Genomic DNA, 23,481 nt, shown 5'->3' with positions numbered 1-23,481 from the left:
CCGGGTTAAAGCTTAAGGAAATAGAATCATGGCACAAACATATCCAGGCACAAAACAAGAGGCAAGTTTAATGTTTCAAATGTAATAAGAGCTACATTTATGAAGCATGGGGGGGGGGGGGGTTTGTACATCAATGTCAGGTCCAAAACAACCTCTGGTGTTGCCTTAGTTTACCGAATACATAGAGTATGGGAACATCATTCTCCAGAAACATATGAAAATATAATTTAATGCACTTACAGAGACATAATACATTCACTATACACAATATACCAAATACTTCCCTCCATATTTACTGGCAGTAATAACACTGTCACGATGTCCATCTACATAAAACTGTGTCCAAAATGGAAACCTATTCCCTAAATAGTGTAATTCTTTTGACCAGATTCCTGTGGGCCCTAAGCACTACATAGGGGATAGGGTGGCATTTGGGACACAATTTTAGTTCCACAAACAACATTGACTTCCATGCAGTGAGGTTTTCATGGGCTGTTAACAGCCCCTCGCTGAGCTCCAGTGGAATCGAAGACACTCGTCTCGTCCAGTCATGGCCATCGTCCCCTAGGCACTCCAGGGAGCTCCATCATAACTGGACGAGCCATGCGGTAGTCCTGTAGCCCCACCTATCTAATCCTGGGGGCTGTTTCTAGACTGGGTCCATGCTTCTCTCAGTGGGGGTCACTCATGTTGACTCGGTTACTCACCAACGTGGCTCTCTGACAGTAAATGACCTTGGGACTAAGGTAACCTGAATGTGGCATGCGGCCTTTTACTGTTCAAGAAGGGAGGGCCAAGAAACAGCCCAGAATGGAGATCAGGTCTTCTCTGTTTAACACACGTTTACTTTAGCTAAGCTAAAGTTAGTCGTTCCTGAAGTGTCACTATGAAGCTATACAAAGATACTGAATTGGAATGCTGTGTTGTGGTCTACAATTCAAGGCAACCAGATACATAATCTCACAACAAACAGGAAACACTGGAGGTCTGGTGAAGGAAAAAACATGTTCCTTGAAAAAGTTGAATACCTCCAGATTCGTGCAAACTTAGGTCCTATAACTGCTGCTGTATAATCTCGAATACCCAGCCCTGGGCAACAGAAGACTTGTAGATGTATACAGCAGCCATGTTAGCAGACAGTTATTGGCAACAAAAGCCATCCTAATTCTGTTGGCAACTGGTTACTACAAAGTGCTTAAATGCATCCCTGGGCTATGACGGAACAGAGGACCTCTTAGCACCCTTAGAATGGAAGGGTTCTGGAATAATGGAAAAGGGTTCCGGAATACAAAGAAGAAGAAATATTTACTGACGCCACTGAACTACTTTTGACCAGGGCCCATCAGGTCAACAGTAGTGTTCTGTACAGGGAGCATGGTGCCGTTTGGGATGTTTCCCATCAGGTCAACAGTAGTGTTCTGTACAGGGAGCATGGTGCCGTTTGGGATGTTTCCCATCAGGTCAACAGTAGTGTTCTGTACAGGGAGCATGGTGCCGTTTGGGATGTTTCCCATCAGGTCAACAGTAGTGTTCTGTACAGGGAGCAGGGTGCCGTTTGGAATGTGGCCCATCAACTCAACAGTAGTGTTCTGTACAGGGAGCATGGTGCCGTTTGGGATGTGGCCCATCAAGATAATGGCGCTTAAATGCTGCTGGCGATTTGTCACCTGAGATACTCGAGATTTTAGTTTAAAAAAACAAAAAAACATTTGGGGTACAGGACAAGAAACACTTTACCATACAATTACACGTGATTATCAACGTTTCTATATTCATGTAGGATTGCCTACACATCTATATCTTCATCCATTTGTGGGTACTTAATGTTCTAACCTTTTAATCTGCTGAACACTGCCGTATGAACCAAACATGAAACAGGCTTTCACTCACATCAACGCCATCTTAAATGTAAGCACCATGTTAAAAACAATTATCAAGAACAAGTATGACAGCTTAAATGTGCAAAAGTACAAAACTGTGAAATACAACATTCCCCCAGAAAACAAAAAGGGAAGAAATAAAAAGTGTAATACAAATAAGGTCATTTTTAAAGCATGCAATCAAAGAGCAGTGTACTGGAAAACAAAAGAAAGCTTGTGTGTATGTTGGAAACGGGACACCATTTCAAACATGCTGGTGATGGTGGGGCAATAGAGAGAATTATTAGAACAAGGTTCTCGTAGACCAGTAACTCGATTTCTATTGAGAGGGATGGGAGTGCTATTTGGCACTGTAACCCGCAGACGGCCCGACTGCTGCATCCTGCGGATGACGACGGGCGGGTGGATGCTGACAGCCCTACTGCTGCAGCTTGCGGATGACATCGGCCGAGACGGGCGGGTGGAAGTTGATGGTGTGGTGCCTCAGGCCCTGAGACGTCTTGTAGCTCTTCCCACAACGGCACTTGAAGGGCTTTCGGACTCTGATCTGTGTCCGGTGACCGTTCTTGGCGTGGTACTTGATACCGTTGACATTCTGAAGGGGGGGGGCAGGACAGAGGGGAAGATGTCACATTCAGAAATGGTCAAATGAGTCAGGGGTTCTACAAATATGAGTTGGGCCCCCTAACAGCTATGTGGACACAGGCTCGTTCTGCCAATTGACCGATATGGTATTTAGTAACAACAAACCTAAATGAATGCCCTGGACACCACAATCCATGCTCGTTGTACAGCCTAGCTGGCGAATACGCGAAAAAGTTACAAACAGTCATTTATCATTTGCACACCGTGAACAGGTTTCAACAGGCCACCATTTGTCTTCAGTCAGCTGAACCTCACTGAACACAGCGTCTTGCATCTCTGCCTGTCTCTGGTACAGCCTGGAGGCCACTACTGCCAGACACACGTCATGAGCCATAATCCTGTCATTCATGTCAGCAATGCAATTTTCTCAAGCTGCTCGCCATTTATCCCGGCCGCACAGCCAACCCGAGATGGGAATGGAAAATCCCGTAAAAACTCCCTCAGTCGTTGAAGTGGACGTGGATGTATGCGTTTCAAGACACTGACGTGATGTAAAGTTCTGCTAACACCCTGTTTTCCATTCCCAACAGCAGGAACTCTATGGCGGTATTTGATATCCGTTTGAACTAGGTTGTAATATGGGCATAGAGCTTTGGGTCTGTTTTAGGACCAAACAAAAAACAACTCTGGTTTTAATTTGGAGTCTTATGAGCAATAGAAGCAGTCACTGAAAAACAATGCATAGCCAATATTACAATACAATACTGACAGACAGGTAGCTAGGGATAGGTGTTCTGCCTGACCGTATGACCACACAAGGAAGATAAACCTTTCCAGGAACGACCCAGGCCTAAGATCATAAACTCTTCTGACCTGACTTACTGCACACAAGTGTAGTAAAAACCTGGGTCAAAATTAGATTAATTCTGTACTACAATGTTTGGCCTGTTGCAAAATGTTTTGGAACATAAAAACAAAAAATGATATAGGAGTAAAGTTGCCTAGGGCCTTCCCCATTTCGTTTCCTTGCCGCTGTTGGCTTTCCTTGTTTGAATGATGATCGTTGGTTAACCTCATGACACGCTTTGACACAGACCAAACATGTTGACTACTGAATCCACCCAGGAAGTCCGTGTTGGACTGTGTACAGCACCTTGTATCTCTTCTTGCAGCCAGGCACAGGGCAGGCGAAAGGCTTCTCCTCGCCTCCGTTCATACACATGGAGCTGAGGATGGACTCGGCGCTGATGGCGCTCTCTGTGGTCCACGACTCGTCGCTGTCCGAGTCCTCGTAGTCCACCTCCTCCTCATCATACTCACTGCCTGGAGGAGGGATCAGGAAGAGGGGCGGTCAGAATGCAGGGACAAAGGTGTCTCCACAGCCACGTACACACACTGATCATCCCAACAGGGCTCCTATCACAGCCGACAACCGAACAGCGACTCATTCTCTTTCATGCATTTTCGTTGGCTACTTTGTGCCCTTTCCAAATTTTGGCATATCCAATTGGATCCTTTATCCCGTCTCAAGTAAAGAACGTCCAACGGATTCGGGAGAGTTGAAGATCGCGGCCAGCTTTCCTCATAGGTGTCTATTCGAGGGAGGCGCTAGAGTGTAATGGCCAGTAAATTCTCACTGACGATGACTCCACTCTGTGATGACGAGCAGCGAGGCTTGGCCGGTCATTCACCAGGAGACACTGCACTTAAACTCTGCCAAGGAATTTGGGAGTCGCGATGAGACAAGATCATAACTACAAAACGGATATCGACATGGCAATAGCAGAAACCTGAGGGAACCTTCAGTCAGAACTCTTGCAGAAAGATTCAGTCTGTGTCTGTACCTAAACAATTGTACCTACTTTATTTTAAATCTCATGGGCTTCTAATCTGGTCTACTGGGGTTTACTTTATGTACAGGGAATAGGATGATGTTTGACACTGATGTCTAACTTCAGCCTTTCACCCAAGCTTTAATACTAGTTTCCAAATATTTTTTATTACACATATAGGCAAAATAACGTAGATATGTGGTACAGAAATGATGGTGCTTATGTCTTTTTTCAAATGAAAACAAGTCATACAAAACAAGGGTTTCAAAGAAAGAAAAAAGATAAAATGTAGAGTAAATGCCAAACCCACCCTGTTCCCCAAGGAACCATCAAGACCCCGCCAATTCACCACTGTCTTATTACTCAGCCCAAGTTTGCCGAACAAGTGGAAAAAGTTGTATAGTGGGAAAAACGAAGCTAGTTTCACAAGGTCTCAGGGTTAAGGCACTGAAACCTAGATGACACATCAGCAATTAAGAGAAATATGTGGTTCCAAAAACCACAGGATCTAAAAACAAAACCAGCAAACAAAATATTTTACTAAGACGTGGGAAAACAAACAAGGGACTGAGGTGAGCAGATATTATGAAAGTAATTTGATTCTGATGTAACATTCAATATTAGACCAGTAGCTTCCCAGTGAAGAGATTCACAAACCGTGGATGTCCGTGGGAGTCCATCGTCATCCCTTTTCCAAGGACCCATATGTTTTGCTACTCTGAGGAATGTTCACAACACCACATCACCTAGGGAGCACTCTATGTCCCCAAAATCAGGACGGAACTCACAGGATATCTGGGAATCCCTCAGACGAGATGTCTGGGGGGGGGGCTCGGTGTTGTCACGGTTACTTACCTGTGGGTGTGCTGCTGCGGAAGGAGGAGGAGGGTGTGATGGGAGGGGTCACGGGCGGGGTGAGGTTACCACTGCTGTGTCGTGGAGGGTTGGACATGTTAGCGCCGCGCGGAAGACAGCCCGTCAGGGACAGCTTGGGCTGCACCTTCCTCTTCAGGCTGTCATGGTGCTCCCGGCGTGCTGCCTCGGTCATAAACCTGGGAATAGACAACAAGAGTAAAGGATACAAAAATACACAGGCATGGGATCGCACAGGTCAAAATAAAAAAGTTTTTTTTTTATTAGGCTCGGCCTCATTACAGCAGCTCCGGTCAGGAAATTGTGGGACCAAAATGTTCCCATTAAAAATCCCATACCTCCTTACCACAAATATTACCGTAACCTAACCCCTCAAACCCTAACACTTATCCTAAATATAACTCCTAAACCTAGAGCCTAATCACATAACCCTGACCGTGACACGCTTAACCCCAGGCCTACAACAGTATTTTTTTTAAACAAGTGAGGAATGGCAAAATGTCTTCTCTTTGCCTGATCTGCCATGGGATACTATACTTCTGTTATGACTATTTTTCACCAGTAAAATAATGCACATGCAATACCAGTAACACTATAGTTACTGAACACCAACATTAGGCTCTAATGTTTAACAGTAGGCCTATATCTCTGACCAAACTTTGTTAGATTGTAAAGTTTCTGTAAATGTAAGTCATAAAACGGAAATGTTCACACAGACACTATTAAAGCTTAAGTGAAATGAACAGATTCAAGCTAAACCACATCAAGATGTCTGTATATGGATGGGGAGACAGACAGCGGTAGCCCCTCTCTCATACGCCGCCTCAGATTGCGCAAGCCCCCTTTAAACCACCATTCAAACGCTATATCAAAGAGGGCTGGGATGAGATTGAAATGTCATCTTGGTCTTTTCATGTAGGGCCCAGAGCAATATAAAATCCCACTGCCAATGCTTAGAAAATAAGTATTCCACCAGATGAGAGTGCTTTGACTGCTACTGGATTGATGTTGCTGCTAGTGGAACTAGGCTGCACAAGCACAAACGTTTGTTTTACTATCTTTTTGTTGACCCAAAATATTCCCATTCAAAAAAATTATAATCCCTTACCCCATTCCTAAATGCACTCCTTAACCTAAACCCTAACTTCAACCCTAAACCCTAACACTAACCAAGAACCCTTTGGCTTAACCTTAATTCTAACCCAGAGTAAGTAAACCTATAAGAAGAATTCCCTTTAAAGATGGTGGCCAGGTTTCCTCATGGACATTAAGTTTAGACTGAACTGTAAACATAAGGGATTTCATAAGGATGATAGGGCAGTGAGAGATCTGTCTGGCGTACTGGACACGTATGGTCACCTGCTCACCTGTTGACGGAACTGCCTGCTTATCTATGGCGTAGCTAACTGCTCACCTGTTGTCGTAGCCGCCTGCTTATCTATGGCGTAGCTGCCTGCTCACCTGTTGATGTAGCTGAGAGCGATGTAGGTCGGCTGCTGCTGCTCCTGCTTCTCCAACTGACGAGGATCTGTGTCTGTGGGGTGGGGGGGGTGGGGGTTAGCGTAATCATCTAAAATCTTACCTGACATACAGTCACTATTATACTGTCACTGGTCCCAACTCCCCATGACAGTCCCACGAGGCCCCAGGGGCGGTGATCCACCGGGGGGGGGGTTACTCTCACCAAAAGCCGAACGGCCAGTAGTTACTAGCCAGTGTGATGACGTGTAACCAAATGAGGTTATGGGCCACTGTCTAGACTAGCCGCCGTCCTCGGGCTAATCACCTCTGGAGATCGTCCACAGACTAACTACCACGGTTCTAAACCCCTCATTCACATCTAATCAACAAATGACACAAATAAGCTTTTTATCTTTTGCTGCAGGCCAACAGACACCCTGCCGCTCACAGTGAAAGACCTTGACACACACACACAGTAGTTTCTCATGCTGTGCTACAGACGTTTGATTCCACTCTGCAGTGCTGCCAACCAGCTAACACCCCCCCACTCCCCACCCCACCTTCACCACCTGAGGTGAACCAGGCTGACTTCAAACAGCCTGCCCACTGCTGTGCCATGTGGAAGCGCGGAGATGGCCCATAAAAGCACCCTGTGTCTGTCACTCACCAGCTGTGCCTAGTATCTGCCCTGCCTAGTGGCTGTTCTCCTGGTGCCTGGCCTAGGCTGTGGGAAAATGCTGCCCCCCTCTGGCCAAGAAACAAAGGACCAGGAGGCATCTGGCCCAAGCCGGCAAAATTGCACTTTATGGTGCACTGCTTTTCACCAAGGGACTTGGGGCTCAGGGTAGACAATTTGGGATGTATGCAAACAACCACAGCTTTTAGGGAAAGGGTCCCTCTGTTCCAGCCCAGCACTAATATGACTGACTGACTCAGCACTAATATGACTGACTGACTGGCCCAACACTAATATGACTGACTGACTCAGCACTAATATGACTGACTGACTGGCCCAACACTAATATGACTGACTGACTGGCCCAGCACTAATATGACTGACTGACTGGCCCACCACTAATATGACTGACTGACTGGCCCACCACTAATATGACTGACTGACTGGCCCAGCACTAATATGACTGACTGACTGGCCCAGCACTAATATGACTGACTGACTGGCCCAGTACTAATATGACTGACTGACTCAGCACTAATATGACTGACTGACTGGCCCAGCACTAATATGACTGACTGACTCAGCACTAATATGACTGACTGACTGGCCCAGCACTAATATGACTGACTGACTGGCCCACCACTAATATGACTGACTGACTGGCCCACCACTAATATGACTGACTGACTGGCCCAGTACTAATATGACTGACTGACTGGCCCAGCACTAATATGACTGACTGACTGGCCCAGTACTAATATGACTGACTGACTCAGCACTAATATGACTGACTGACTGGCCCAGCACTAATATGACTGACTGACTCAGCACTAATATGACTGACTGACTGGCCCAACACTAATATGACTGACTGACTGGCCCAACACTAATATGACTGACTGACTGGCCCACCACTAATATGACTGACTGACTGGCCCAACACTAATATGACTGACTGACTGGCCCACCACTAATATGACTGACTGACTGGCCCAGTACTAATATGACTGACTGACTGGCCCAGCACTAATATGACTGACTGACTGGCCCAGTACTAATATGACTGACTGACTGGCCCAGCACTAATATGACTGACTGACTGGCCCACCACAAATATGACTGACTGACTGGCCCAGCACTAATATGACTGACTGGCCCAACACTAATATGACTGACTGGCCCAACACTAATATGACTGACTGGCCCAACACTAATATGACCGACTGACTGGCCCAACACTAATATGACCGACTGACTGGCCCAACACTAATATGACTGACTTGCCCAATACTAGTATGACTGACTGAATGGCCCAGTACTAATATGACTGACTGACTGGCCCAGTACTAATATGACTGACTGACTGGCCCAGTACTAATATGACTGACTGACAGGCCCACAACAAATATGACTGACTGACTGGCCCAGCACCAATATCACTGACTGACAGGCCCAGCACTAATATGACTGACTGGCCCAACACTAATATGACTGACTGACTGGCCCAACACTAATATGACCGACTGACTGGCCCAACACTAATATGCCCGACTGACTGGCCCAACACTAATATGACTGACTTGCCCAATACTAGTATGACTGACTGAATGGCCCAGTACTAATATGACTGACTGACTGGCCCAGTACTAATATGACTGACTGACTGGCCCAAAACAAATATGACTGACTGACTGGCCCAAAACTAATATGATTGACTGGGTGGCCCAGCACTGAAATGACTGACTGACTGGCCCAGCACTAGTATGACTGATTGACTGGCCCAGCACTAATAAGAATGACTGACTTGCCCAGTACAAATACGACTGATTCTGTTGTTTGAGGTCTGCTCCTTTTCAGGTAAAGGCAAGCAGAAGAGTGTTGTGTGTAACCAAAATCTTATGTTATCCGCCCAAGGCTTTACTAATTTATTCATGTAAAGCAGAAGCGCTGCATAATGATGCACCTGGCCAAAGACCTCCACGTCTCTCCCACAGGAGCACAGCCACAGAGTCACCCCGCCTCTGACCCACTAACTCCTCATAAAGCAACCTCCGAAGCGTTCCCATAGAACGTTCACTCTGTCTGGGCTCCAACACGACCCGTCTAATATTAACCCCTTCAGACCACCACTGGGCGGGTTTCCGGTTGGAAACTGGTGTCCCACCTTTGGGTGAACTGGTGTTGGGGCTGACGGACGCTGCGGTCAGGAGGCGGGAGTGAACGTGGATGGACAATGTGACAGGAGGAAAAGAAGGCTCTAACACACACACACACACACACAACAAAAGGCACATGGGCACACTGTGAAGCCATGCTGGGCTAATGGCTGACAGATGCACCTCCAGTCTCGGCAGATTATTTCCATCCATAAAGAGGGACAACAAAAGGAGCACTCTCCACTGCTCACCCACCTCTAATGGATCCTATAGATTTAGAAGGCTAACAGTCGTATACTGGACGCCTTTTATTTTTTTAAAGCCTTAATGTTTAACCTAGGCTAGGTTTAGCCGACACTCGCATCCAGAGTGACTAACAAGCATGCAACTAGGCTTGTGTTGCTTAGTATAATAAAATACATTCATCAGTTATTCTAGTGGATGTTTTCTGGAACCACATTCCGCTTTGGCGCTCAAGGGCTGAAAGCCAAACGGAGCAGACTGCCAAGGCAATGTGCTGTTTCTTAAGATGTGAAAAGACTGTGGCCATGAAGCCTGGAGCTGTGCATTAAAAGATTAGGGGATTTTAACACCTCTCCATTGAGAATGAATCCGGACTAGGGCCTAAGTATGACCAGCGCTGTTAGTTTACTGGCGCTAGACTAACATTAAGGTCTTTATGGCACCACAGGGACACAGCCGGGCTGCTCCAGCCACACAGAAGAATACCCTAGTGACAGCAAGGGAGAGTAAAGGTAATAAAAGCCTTCCCAATAATATGATATAATGTTATTATTATTGTTGTTGTTGTTGTGGTCTAATTAAGGTGTATTTTAAAGCTAGGTGTTTTTCCAGCCTGCCTGTTAATCATTTTCAGCTAATCGACAGGTTCTATGGAACGTATTTTAAGGATCCCACGACCATTTAATTCACCCTATTATACAGGGCCTGAGGTTTCCCTGGCCAGGTCACATGGTCAGCAGGGAAGGATTCCTGGTACTTCCAGGGCTCACTGCTATTAAGGGTATCAACTCTGATACTCTGCACACATGTGGACTGTCTGCATTCAAAATAGCACTTATTTTCCAAGATAGTATTTCGTCTTTTGACCAGAGCTCTGTGCTACACATCATAGCAAAAATAATACCAGTGCGCGTGGAGAGACTGTGTGTACGTGTATGTATTAGTTACACTAGGCCTACTCAGTGCAATGGTAGTGTGTGTGTGTGTGTGTGTATATGTGTATGTACTAGTTACACTAGGCCTACTCAGTGCAATGGTAGTGTGTGTGTGTATATGTACTAGTTACACTAGGCCTACTCAGTGCAATGGTACTGCGTGTGTGTGTGTAGAAACAAAGCCTACTAGTTGCAAGCAGTAGTTATTTGTGGCCTCCCAACAGGTCATTTATGGCAGTGAAAACCTGATGAAAACGACGTGCTGTCCAAACATTGTTAAATAAATGATTTTGTCGGAGCTACCACAGAGTTGGGCCTTTCCTTTTCCCTGTAAATGCGGGAGTTAGAGTTCCTCTCATGGTCCTGACACTGAGTGTTCCATTAACCGTGATTTACCCGCTGTGAAAAGGACCGCACACCTCTCCCACACACACACACGAAGACACACTAATAGTGGCAAAGTTGCCTTCCTGCCAAACGTCTGGAGAGTGGGTTGTCGGGGGTTGTGGGTTGTCGGGCGGGGGGAGGTCGGAGAAGGCCCTGTCTGAGGAAATCCTCGACGATGCTTAATGAGCGGGACACAGGAGCAGAGGGCAGAGTGATGGAGGGCCACTCAGTGACCGCTCCACAAGCCCCGGATCAATCCGCTCACACGCACACTGTAAAATCACTCACACCTCGGGTGGCGTATGTGTGTGTTCGAGGCTACCTCTCTGGAACCCCTAACCTCCACGCCCCCCCCCCCCCCCCCCATCCCCCCAACGGTGTCCAGACTGCAGCCTGCAGGGGGTCTGCAGAGAACTGCAGGACAGACGGTGACCACCGTCATTATTCAAAGCAAAACAACTCACCTCCCCACCAGCCCCCCCCAATCCCTGTCCAATTCATTCCAACCAACCAGTCAAGTCAGTCAGCCATCGTATCAACCCCCCCGCCCTAACTCAGCCCAGTTCACCGTGGAACAGCACGGAGTGGCAAGGATCATGGTGACATGTTTACGGCCTGGCTGAGCAGTGGGGAGCGCCGGTCAGAGTCCTGGTACTGGGATCACATTAAGACACCACTTCCACTGAGGAAATGAAAGCCCCGAGTCAAGCGGCCCGTCTCTGGTACCTGATCTGTACAGCTGCTGGTCCTCAGAGCAGACTGACTGAACAGTGATGAGCAGTGATGCTATACACACACACACATACATGCACACACACACACACACACATCAAAACACAGAAACCCTCATAACAAAACCCGACACTGTCTGTGTGTGATCCACCACAGAATATAATGACTGTTCTGGACTGGTCTGTTCCGGTCTGTTCTGTCGGTCAGTGTCAGTAGCCCTTCACCTCCGGCATGACAACACAACAGAAAGTAGCATTAAACAATGGTCAATGCAGTGACTGACCGGACTAAGGTCAGCGTGGGTTTGTGTGTGTGTGTGTGTGTATGAGAGTGTATCTGGTAGGGGGGACTAATAATTCACTGGACTCACTGAAGCAGTTCTGTGGGTTGGGGGAGGGGCGTAGGGGAAATGTAATTAGGTCCACCAGGTGCAGAGATCGGGGCGCCAGTTACTACTTCCCAAATTTATTATTTCCGTTCAGCAGATTTTGGGGAGTGCATTCCACAAGCCACTAAATGAGCCCCCTGAGCAGATACAACTAGGCCCACTGTTAGCAGGCAGACAGTCAGTGAGCAATCAGCCAGTCAGTAAACCATTTAATCAAGCAGTCAGCTAGCCAGTCAGTCAATCAAGCAGTCAGCCAGCCAGTTAGTCAATCAGCCAGCCAGCCACTCAGAGCTCCATGGCTGAGGATAAGTCTTTCTGGCTCTATACTGACTGTCTTGACACAGCCAGGGATCTGAGCCAGGACAAACTCCAGACATCAGTGGTCAGTGTCACCACTAGTATACGCAACCATTTGGGGAGCTTACAGTAACATGGTGGTTTGAGGTGAAATTGGCCTTAAAGCTCCTGTTATTCCCTAGTCAGTTAGTTGGAGGGCCAGATTAGGGATGCGTCACAAATGGCAGCCTTTACCCTAGGTAGGGCACTACTTTTGACCAGAGCCTTAAGGGCCCTGAACAAAAGTAGTGTACTGTGTAGGGAATACCATGCCATTTGTGACAGAGGGAGGGTCAGGACCCATTAGCACCTGTTGTGATATACCCCACTGAGGGTTGTCAGGGGTTACTGGACTTAGTGGAACGACCAATATTCACATTAGGGGCTTATGTCTGTTTTCATATCAGAGTTGAAATACAGAGCCTATAATTGGAGGAAACGTTGACTCAACCGGACTCCAGTGAAGCCATTCCGTCTAGCAATACTATCATTGGAAATGCTGTAGATGATACAGCCTGAGATGCCTCTGTGTTTAGGCTACATGCTGTCAGTAAGGGTTTAAATCTAGTAGCATTGAGCCTCTTTAAAGTGAACGAACACATTCAATCTAAAAACTAAAAGATAAAACATATCGTGAACACACGTGTCCTGAAAAGGTAACCTTCTTTATATATGGCAATTGATTTGGTAGACAGATCCAACCATGTGATCTTGGGCCCCGGAAACGCATCAATTGGTTAGGGCATCAGGAGAGTATGAGAGTGCAGACTCGTGATCAGATCCCCCCATTTCCATATCATCTGTTTAATTACTATCCAACATTTTAAGCTGATGCGAAATAAGCACTCTTAGTGAGATGTTTAATCGATATGGCTCTCTTTAAGCACTGGCTTTCTCATTAACGACCCACCGACGCCACCTACTGTTATTATCCCCAAACTGCCGGCTCGTGGCTGGAACATGGAAAGGGGATACGGGGACAAGAATGCCTTGTTTTCCAGGACCCCTTCCCTAATTATACAGCAGAATGTGTTTGAGAGCAGCAGGCCACCAGATGAGGAGGAAGAAATGCCAAATCAAGCACCCTTGTTGTAATTAGGTCTTCACAGGCCTTTGCTTTGGCAGGACCCGCCACATTTCGCACTTCTGCTAGGAGAAGGTGGGCACAGGCCAGCTCAGCAGACCCAAGGAGGGGGTTGACAAGGTGGGGGCGAAGGGGGCGACCCAGGGGAGCTGCTGAGTTTTCCACTCTGGGCACCACTAATTAGCTCGTTATACCCCAATAAGTTGTTGGGAGCAGAGTGCTCCCCCTCATTGGGCTAACACCTCTGACACATGCACACAACCAGAGGAATAGATTATATTAAAGCAAGTCAAAAAGCAAACAGGAACAACAGAAATGGCAGGGCTGGTCTAGTACTAGAGCTACTAGTCTGGGGCTAGGACTAGTGTAGGGACTAGAACCAAGCTAGTCTGTGGAAGGGTCTGGGGCTAGTCTGTGGAAGGGTCTGGGGCTAGTCTGTGGAATGGTCTGGGGCTAGTCTGTGGAATGGTCTGGGGCTAGTCTGTGGAATGGTCTGGGGCTAGTCTGTGGAATGGTCTGGGGCTAGTCTGTGGAATGGTCTGGGGCTAGTCTGTGGAATGGTCTGGGGCTAGTCTGTGGAATGGTCTGGGGCTAGTCTGTGGAATGGTCTGGGGCTAGTCTGTGGAATGGTCTGGGGCTAGTCTGTGAAATGGTCTGGGGCTAGTCTGTGAAATGGTCTGGGGCTAGTCTGTGAAATGGTCTGGGGCTAGTCTGTGAAAAGGTCTGGGGCTAGTCTGTGAAAAGGTCTGGGGCTAGTCTGTGAAATAGTCTGGGGCTAGTCTGTGAAATGGTCTGGGGCTAGTCTGTGAAATGGTCTGGGGCTATCCTGTGGAAAGGTCTGGGGCTAGTCTGTTGAAAGGTTTGTGGCTAGTCTGTGGACAGAGCTAATGCTGGTCTGGGGACAGGTCTGGGTCTAGGGCTAAAACTTTAGAATAGTTTTTTTCAGTATTCAAATGTCAAGTTAGTATATCGATTTTGCTTCAGATTCAGCTGATCTAGTTTGCCTCAGACTGAGTTAGTTGATTTGAACTGCTTCAGGTTGAGTCGGTTGAAGTATTGCAAGCTGTGGATACATCTCCCTCTATTGGCCACATTAACGCAATACAAATATCTGCTCATTCCGCACCAATTTGAAAAAAGCTTGTAAAAAAAACAAATAAAATCAAAACATAATGAAATACATAACCCCTATACTAATATTGTTTGGAGCCCCAGGGAATTATAGCACCAGGCAAAGAAATCAAATAAATGATTTTGTCACACTTTGACTAACAGTGAAATGCTGACCTATTTCATTTCTTGCTTTTATCAAAAGGATTTAGATAAAAGTGGATTAAAAAAATAAAATAATGCATTGATTAAAATGATAATTAAAATGTATCCATCCACCACACGGAAATTGTTCTCAAACAACATCTTATTCTATGGAGAACAGTTTTTCCCACTATCTGCCTATACCCTACAAGGAATATGGGGCCAGTTGAGACGTACCCCATCTGCTTACACCTTGCCAGGAATTCTCCCTGCAGTCTGCCCAGGACGCTGTTGCTCTTCCATGGTGTGGCAGCCATGAATCCCATACAAGGTGTTGGTCTGGTCATAGGGTTTGTGCCGAGACACAGCCAAGGGACACAATTGATTTTGGGATGGATGGTTCATCATTCTGGACTGAGGTGATGTCATGGAACTAAAAAGGCAACAACCCTGCCTGACCATGCTGAATGCAGTGGTTAGTCTTTTGGAAAGGTTTCTTGCTTATCTGATACAGTGACGTTTCCAATGCATACAGTCAAAAACACAAGACTGTTACACACTGCTGGCCTATGGAACTCAGAAACAGTGGTTTACACAAAGTCTGCACTTCTACTCTGTGTTTATGTCTGCTGGGACTTGTGAGCATTTAACTAGGGAATGTTTTATTGTTTTCTAGTATTTTGTTAGCCTTTGCCGGATTATAAAAAGATATATTAACTGGCAAGAAAGGAGTCTAAGGTACCTGTGCTATGTTACTGTTGTCAGTGTTGCAACAACAGACAGCTGGCTTCAAGACATAATAATGTTAGTTAGGGGTTACTAACTTATAAACAGTGGCTAGCTAGCTTTGGTGGAATATATTTCTATTCATATGTGCTGCAACGGTTAGCCGCACACCTTCATTTTATAAGAAGTAGCTACAGTATGACGCAGTGGCTTACTAAGCTAACGCGCTAGCAAGCCTAGCACATTACAACTATGAAATGTTTATAAAAGAACTTCCAACATATTTAACATACAGTATCTATTTTTCTGGATTTTGCAATTAAACTGTGTTAGGCAATGGACCTAATGGTTCTAAAGATGATGCCAGGTGGCTGTGTTACACGCAACCACTGAGATACAGTCACGTGAAAGAGTACACCACCGGGACATTTAAATTCCAACCACATTGACAGACAAGGTAAGACGAATTAACAAATCCCACAGAAAATAAACATTGAAACAATTTTGCAAATGAAATACATTTAAAAAATATATATATTGAAATTATTAGAAAATCACTAGTAAATTGGGAAGCTCCAGCTTTCTATAAAGATTAGACATGTGTCTACTCATAGAAGTCTCTAAGAACCCCAGGGTAACATCAGTGGATCTACAGGCCTCTGTAACCACAATCAATGTTGAAGTGCATGAGTAAACTGTTAAAAGGACACTAGACAAATTTGGCCTACATGGATGGTCAGGAAGGAAGAAGACTCAGCTCTCAAAAAAGAACATCAAGACATGAATGATGTTTGCCAGACACCAACTGGGTAAAGACCAAAACTACTGGAGCATGGTGCTCAGGACAGGACAGAGTCGAAGGTGGAGTTGTTTGACCACAATGCATGGAGGTGGTGGCATTATGGTTTGGGGTTGTTTTGCTGCCTCGGGGCCTGACCATCTTGCCATCATGAATTGCATACTGTAGGAGAGCATCCTTGAGGCCTTCTTTCAAAAAGCTGAAGTAAGTATAGATCTTACAAAATCACAATAATCCAGAAAAGACAACCAAAGGTACGACACAATGGCTCAAAAATAGGAAATGGAGGGTTACGCAATAGCCTAGTCAAAGCCCAGATCTCAATCCTATTCAAATGCTGTGGGGGCACTTAAACTTTTCATTGAATGCAAGAATGCCCTAAAATGTAACAAAGTTAAAGCAGTACTGTAGAGTGGGCAAACATTCCCCACAGTCAATGTAAGAGACTGACAGACAGTTACAAGAAATGGAAACATGAAATTATTTCAGCCATGGGGGCAACACATATTAAAGCTAGGGGTGTCTTTATTGTTTGGAATGCCTTGAAATTGTATTTCTGTTTATATTTGATTATCCTTGGGATGTCCTCATTTTCACATGTATTCATTTCGCCCAACATTGAACTCAGAACTGAGTTTGTGAGCTTTACAGAGTCTGACAGCTAATTTGAATATTTATTGTGTAGTCTTGTAAAACATTCTTCAGTACAATAAGAAGCTTCAGTATAAATACTGCCTCAATATAATTTCTAAATCAGTCATCATGGGTAAACAACATTTACCAAAGATACATTGTAGTTTTGATCTAAGTAAACACAGCCATTGTACATGCACCCAAATTGTTAAACCAGCTACACTTTGACGCTAGGGTTGTGTAGTCCCTATCCATTTTCAAAAAAACTTCTACAACACTACCCTACCTACCTCCCTACCTAACTAATCCTCATTTTAATAATGTATTGGTTTTTTTCTCCTTTTAGCATTATCCTTGCTCTTTCACCGAGTAACTGTTCAAAAACTGATGGGCATAACATCAGGATATTAATTGTTTTGCCATCTTAGAAGCTTTTTAGTGGACAGAAATTTTGCTATACGCCTACTTGACCTCACCACAGCTTAGCGGCTCAAAAGATATTCGGTAACCTCGCATCATATAGACGCCCACACGTCTCCAAGGGTGACTCACGTTCACCCGTACCTAGCTGTACTGCTACACACTTGCTGTGTGTTGTGTTATAGAGATACTTGATTGACATATTGAAGTATTTATGTATGAATGCTATGCATGACAACATGAAATGTAACTTCCACTGCCCTGTGAGTTAGCCCCGCCACCATAGACGGATATATTAAACAAACAAGACCACTCAGTTACAACCCTGTAATAACAATACGTGTCTAACAAGTTACCAAGGAGCTTGGCCAATGCAAGTTGTCAGCGGCGGGTCTTGGGTGGACCACTGCGGTGCCTAACAGCAGTTGGTCATGTTTAGATTATTCCTAATAAATGGCTTTGCCTGCAATATACTAACCTAGTGCTTGCAACGTAACTTGCGTAGGCCTAGCGTTGAGAAATGGCAAACGTTCTAACGAGCAATAAACTCAACTCGGCTATTTGCGATTGGGTTGACGAACGAAAGTATGATATGATATCCCGTTAACCATGCAAAGTTTGTATACATCGTCATGCTACCTACCTGAAAGCAAATAAATTAAATCTAAAGATAACTTCCCATCAATACCACACCTAGTAACAGCGCTGTCTAGTCGCAGGAAGTAGCTTTAACAACTAGCGGGTTCGTGCTAGCGCTACCGCTAGCCACGGCCATTGAAGAAGTGCAGCCCGCACAGATTTACCGTTTCTCCGTCTGGTTCGTTCAATGCTTACCGATGTGGTTATCCTCAATGTGTACGATGAGTTCGGCCAGCGATTCGAAGTGAAGTCCGCAACCACCGAATCTGCAAATGTTGGAGAAGAATGAGGCAGCGGCGATGCCTGTCATGGTTTTAGCTACATTGAATAATGTGGGCCAGCGGAGGGGAGAGGGGAGCCAGCTACACAGACACCGGCAGGCAGGCAGCGGCGAAAGCAGCTGGAGCGTAGGCAGGGGTGGGTGAGTGGAGCGAAGGAGGGCACCGGGGGGAGGGAGTCTCACTTTGACGTCATCGTTACCTGTTGACCACCAGATTTACTGTTCGCGTTCTTCAGCTCAGATTTCGCACGCATCAACCAATTGTGGGTTCATTAACGCGCATATTGCCACATGATGGAGATGACCGGTTAAACCAAACACTTATCGGTACATTCTTAGAAATTGGAGTCCGTAAAATCGGTCACTGTATTCATGTTTAATGCAAGGGCATTAAGCATTTCGCTTTTTAGACAGCACTCCGAAGTCATGGAATGTTTTACTGATATCATGTATTTAAAGTTCTGATGAAAATGTTGCTGACCATTTTTATTTTTTTTGTACCGTATGTACACGCTGACTACTTCCCACTGACCCAGTTCCCTCCTCGATGTTTTCTTTTAATTGAGCCTCTCCATCCATCCATCTTCTCCCGCTTATCCGGGGCCGGGTCGCGGGGGCAGCAGTCTAAGCAGGGAGCCTCTAATATTACTAAATCAGAAAAATATGTCTACTACTATCATTATTAAGTGAAATATGTTATTTTACCTAATGATGTCTGATTGTGAATTTGCCTTAGTGTTTAGAGCGTTGGGCCAGAAACTGAAAGGTCACTGGTTGAAATACCCAAGCAGCCAAGGTGAGTTCATGTTGTACCCTTGAGCAAGGCAGTTAACCCTTATTACTAATTTAAGGATATCGGAATAAGAGGTCTGCTACATTATAAACATCATATTTGATGTTCACTTCTTGTCTGTGCAGGTCCTGCCTGCTAATGACCACAGGGTGGCAGTGTAAACTAAAAAAACAGCAATGACTACTTTAGACCACTACCTACTGACAGCCTTCTACAGTATAAGTCTCAATTCAGTATGATCAGATTAGTACAAAATGTGCATCTTTCTCATTAGGTTTCATCACCAATGGATAATATGTATTATTTTGACATAAATTTTTTTGATCTGTTTTTGATCGGTTGACATTCATTTTTGTGATCGGATGATATCCATTTTTGTGATCTGTGGTCCTCATCCTTTTGAAGGCACGCCCATTCACTCACACCGGATGAGCTACCTTGAACCTACCTTGATATGTTTGTGCTCCTCCTCCATTCTTCCACCCAGAACTATGAACGAAGAGATGAAGAGCGCTGGTCTTTCATGGAAAACCATCCTCCAGAAAGTGGGGAAGGTCAGCAGTGCTTGCATATGGAGGCCTTATGGTCCACATAGGAAAGGAGAGGATTGAGGGAGTACAACTATTTTATCCATTCCTACCAATCCTCTTAACAATCTCTCCTTACTTTCCCCTTCACATTCACTGGCCCGTGGCGGGGCCCTGGTAGTGTGCCCACTGGTGTTGTAATGCACTGTAATGGGTCCTGGGTTCTTCTAAGGGGCCCGGCCCAGGCAGAGTCACATCGGAACGGAGCCATATGTGCTGCTGCTAAACACGTTTTTTCCAGGGCTCGGTCCAAAATTGTCCCCTTTTCTCTAATTTCGGGCACTGCCTTTGAACGCGACCTCGACTCAAAGGTAGTGCACTTGAGAGGGAACGGGGCACCGTTTGGGATGTGTGCCCCGGGGATGCTGGGCTGGAGGGCAGTGTGGGATCTATACAATGAAGAAATCATGACATGATGACATCACAGTCAACTCCCTGTACTGTTTGGGAGAGTCAAGGGGCTTTCGAATAAAATGCTGTCGCTGCTGCCTCTTACGGTCTCCACGGCGATTCATCCACGGTCATTCTTGATGAGTAAAGCTGCTATTAATCAGAAATCATTCACCGCTTCTCAATTCATTACAGCTCATAAAACCGGATGAGGTCATACCTGTTATGTGTGATTTTCTGTGTCAGAGATTTAGTGAAGATGTTAAACCTTGGTGGCAAACAAAACCACACAAAAGTTACTATATGGGACAGACTTACTGTACGTAGTTTATGGAAACTATAAATCCCATAGACATCTTTCTGGTTATCTAAATCCTATGTTTGGTGTTAGGGTCCATGCGTGCTCTATGACCATTTCAATCTTGTTAATTTGATTTCGGTATTGAAACTTTATTGATTCAGGAAGTCCTACTGAGGTGAGAAGGTGTCTTTTGCAAGGCTAACCTGGCCTATTTACATAGCACCATGTATCTTGGCTAGACAGAGTCTTCTGATCCCAAAGAAAATGTCACAAAGCCCCTAAAATAAGCTTAAGGTGGAAAGTATCAGAAACAGATTTGCTGCCCAGAGAACCTCCTGGGAATCCAGTATTTATTTAAATTCCAAATCCATACGTTTTGTTTATTTATCAGTTGTAATCTGGCATAGTTAGTATGCTGGAGGGCCAGTTTAGAGTCTGCACACCAAGTTAAAGTAGAGAATTTCCTACGCATTGAGCAACTGCAATATAACCTCACGTGAAACTGGATCTCTTGAAATAGCGAGGGAAAACAAACCATCGGAACTTGCTAATGACATCATTATGTGCGTACCTGGGTATCATTACTCTACACATTAATGTTCTACAGTTCTGAACAAGCCTTCACTTTACACCAACAAACAAAACACTGCTGTTACATCCTACAACTTTCTTACATACTGTCTAATGAACTTGACGTTTTCACCTTCCACTGTCCGAACATAAGAAGTCAACATTTAATTGGAATTTGGTCAGCATCGTTGTAGCTTCTGATGATGATACAGTACATAAACTACAAATAGCACATATATATGTTTAGCAGTTCCGGGAAGGTGTCTGGTCTTGCCATTGCTATTTCGAGGGTCTGCAACAAGGAAAGGTATTGTAGTGCGCGTATGACAGTATTACATAAAGACTAACGCCTCAACATTTCCATCCCGACAGGCAGAAACCAACCAACTCTTCCCAAGGTATGGAAAGAAGTAAACACCCTGACACTGTAACATTCCATCAACAAGATCAAACAGAGGAGCCATCCGCACACTTGCCCAGGCATTATACACAGGCATTATACACAGGCATTATACACAGGCACTATACACTGTACCACGGTCTTCAGAGGGGCGTTGCATCAAGAAGCCTTTCCAAGGTGATCCCATGCAAAAAGCACTGCTGAGAGCATACACCGAGGTGAAGGAGGAGCTAGGCTAAAACCCCGTCCAGTACAATATAGATCAAATCTCTTTTAGTGGAGGTCTGTGACCTTGCGCTGTATTGCCTCTTTCGCCGCTAATAGTCCTGTTCTCTGGGGACACACCGTTTGGATTGGTCTGGAAATATATAGGCAATAAAGGGACAAAAGGATGTCATAAACGTTGATTAAAGCTCTTCTTAAAAGAGCTAGGTGGGAGAGGTCCCTGAGTTATGGAGGCGTTTCAGTCCTCGTTATTGTTTCTGTGACAGACCTCTTAGTGCCGCCGCTGTCTGGCTGGACGGCGTGGCGGTAAACATCTCTCTGTGAGGAGAGCTGAGGAGACGGTCATTAATCCCCAGGCCAGGATCGAAGAGAGGAGCGTACAGGACAGGGGAGGAGAGAGGAGGAGACGTCCATGCAGGTGCCTAGAGGGTCTCAATCTCGGTCAGGCATCACCTGACCCAGCCGTACAGCCAGCCAGCCAGCCAGCCGCCAACCCAACCCACCGTGGCCCAGTGAACCATCTGAGTCACCCAAGCCACCGATCCAGTCAAGACATCCAGCCAAGCACAGCTTCCCCGGGTAGGAGCATGGCCCCACAGACCAGCCATGCCCATCAGTCTCTCAGCCTCCACTAATAGATCACACTCTGCCACACGGATGTAGCCTTTAACTGAGGCTTCAACTGCAATGTTTCTTGTGGTGGAAGATTGGGTTGTGGTGGTCGCAGTAGTGGTTGTGGATGTGTATTATTCAAATTCAATTATACTTTGTGCATTGTCCATATTAGGTGTCTGTAGACTATTTTTAAAACATTATTGGATTTAATTACATTTCATGTATAATTAGGCATATGTCTCTTTTATGAAGAGCTTTTTTGGAATTCAGAGCATGAAATCATGACCACAACCAGTTGCATGAATTAGAATTAGTCTGCCGTTATTCATTTTGTTTATTAATGTATGAGAAATCACAATAGCGTACCTACATGGCTCAGGAAACAGGGCCATGTCATTATCTTAGAGTGTGACAGAATGAGCAGGTGGAGAGGATGGATCGAAGTGTCATCTACAAGTGACAGGCAACTTCAGTGTCCATACTGTGGTGTTGTACATTTCTATTCATGGACTCTCTGGAAAGGCAGCCGTTCACAGTGTGCATGAACCTCACCCCCGCGTGAACACAAGGAAGTGTCATTGTAAAAACCATGGTCTAAAACAGAAGGCTGTTTACCTTGATGGATGATGAATGATGTTCTTTCACATTACCTCTAGAGATTACAAAAGGACAAATATCTTCTCTACATGAGTAACAGCAGCCTTTAAATCCAACACTTTTAGAGGTCAATATAATCCCTCCAATTATTTATTTACTAAAGTCAGCAGCACGATTATTCATTATTAACAGAGTCAGGAGAGTAAAGGGAGCCTATTCTCTATCTCTATTTGTTGTCCTCCCAGACCAGGTCCAAGCGTCTGTGATATTCATGGTTCACTTTCTGCTATGTGATTCTAAATTAATTCAACTGCTATAGTTCTATAATACTAATGAATAGAAAAACATTTCAAATAGACATGAATGTAAACCTTATTTGCCTATGTTCTTAAAAGCAGCCGCTAGCACGGCTAGCTGCACAAGTTTATTGCAAACCGGTCATGTGAATCATGTTTTGTAAATGGTAGCCTTTAAATAAGTTTTGGGACAATTCTAGTGCGGTGCTCTCTCAATTGTGTGCCACACCCACCTAACGCCCAACAGTGTACTGTACTTGCAGTTCGAAACTCCGCCTTGCTCGCTTCAACAGCCCGCCTCTAAGCGGACCGCAATGATTTAGAAGTTCAGGAATCCCACGTGACGTCACCGAAGGGTGATGTAATGCTTCTCTAAATAGAACGTATT

At 45.3% G+C, this 23,481-nt stretch overlaps 1 protein-coding gene across 2 annotated transcripts; it reads right to left on the bottom strand.

Moving 5' to 3' along the window:
- Nucleotides 1-48: 48 nt before the first annotated feature.
- jazf1b (JAZF zinc finger 1b) lies at nt 49-18,543 on the bottom strand. 2 transcript variants are annotated; one of them, XM_034288710.1, is made up of 5 exons: nt 18,235-18,540; nt 6,632-6,704; nt 5,153-5,349; nt 3,619-3,788; nt 2,210-2,475 (listed from the first exon to the last, which is right to left on the bottom strand). In XM_034288710.1, exons 1-5 carry the CDS (start codon nt 18,347-18,349, stop codon nt 2,299-2,301), a joined length of 732 nt encoding a protein of 243 aa, XP_034144601.1. In that variant the 5' UTR covers nt 18,350-18,540; the 3' UTR covers nt 2,210-2,298. The 2 variants fall into 2 exon arrangements, with proteins under 2 accessions (XP_034144600.1, XP_034144601.1); XM_034288709.1 differs by lacking the exon at nt 3,619-3,788 and having other exon boundaries at nt 49-2,475; nt 18,235-18,543.
- Between the last annotated feature and the right edge of the window lie 4,938 nt (nt 18,544-23,481).

The sequence above is a fragment of the Esox lucius genome, chromosome 20, assembly GCF_011004845.1.
Source record: "Esox lucius isolate fEsoLuc1 chromosome 20, fEsoLuc1.pri, whole genome shotgun sequence".
Classification (NCBI taxonomy): Eukaryota; Metazoa; Chordata; class Actinopteri; order Esociformes; family Esocidae; genus Esox; species Esox lucius.
Note: the sequence above shows the minus strand (reverse complement) of the source record. Positions and strands in the feature narration are given on the sequence as shown.

What these genes read in the sequence shown, in the direction of transcription:
- jazf1b (XM_034288709.1), bottom strand. Translation starts at nt 18,349, where the DNA reads ATGACAGGCATCGCCGCTGCCTCATTCTTCTCCAACATTTGCAGATTC. An exon ending in CATTGAGGATAACCACATCG is followed by an intron (nt 6,705 to 18,234) that starts GTAAGCATTGAA and finishes CCCACCCCACAG; the next exon opens with ACACAGATCCTCGTCAGTTG. An exon ending in GCTCTCAGCTACATCAACAG is followed by an intron (nt 5,350 to 6,631) that starts GTGAGCAGGCAG and finishes GTCTATTCCCAG; the next exon opens with GTTTATGACCGAGGCAGCAC.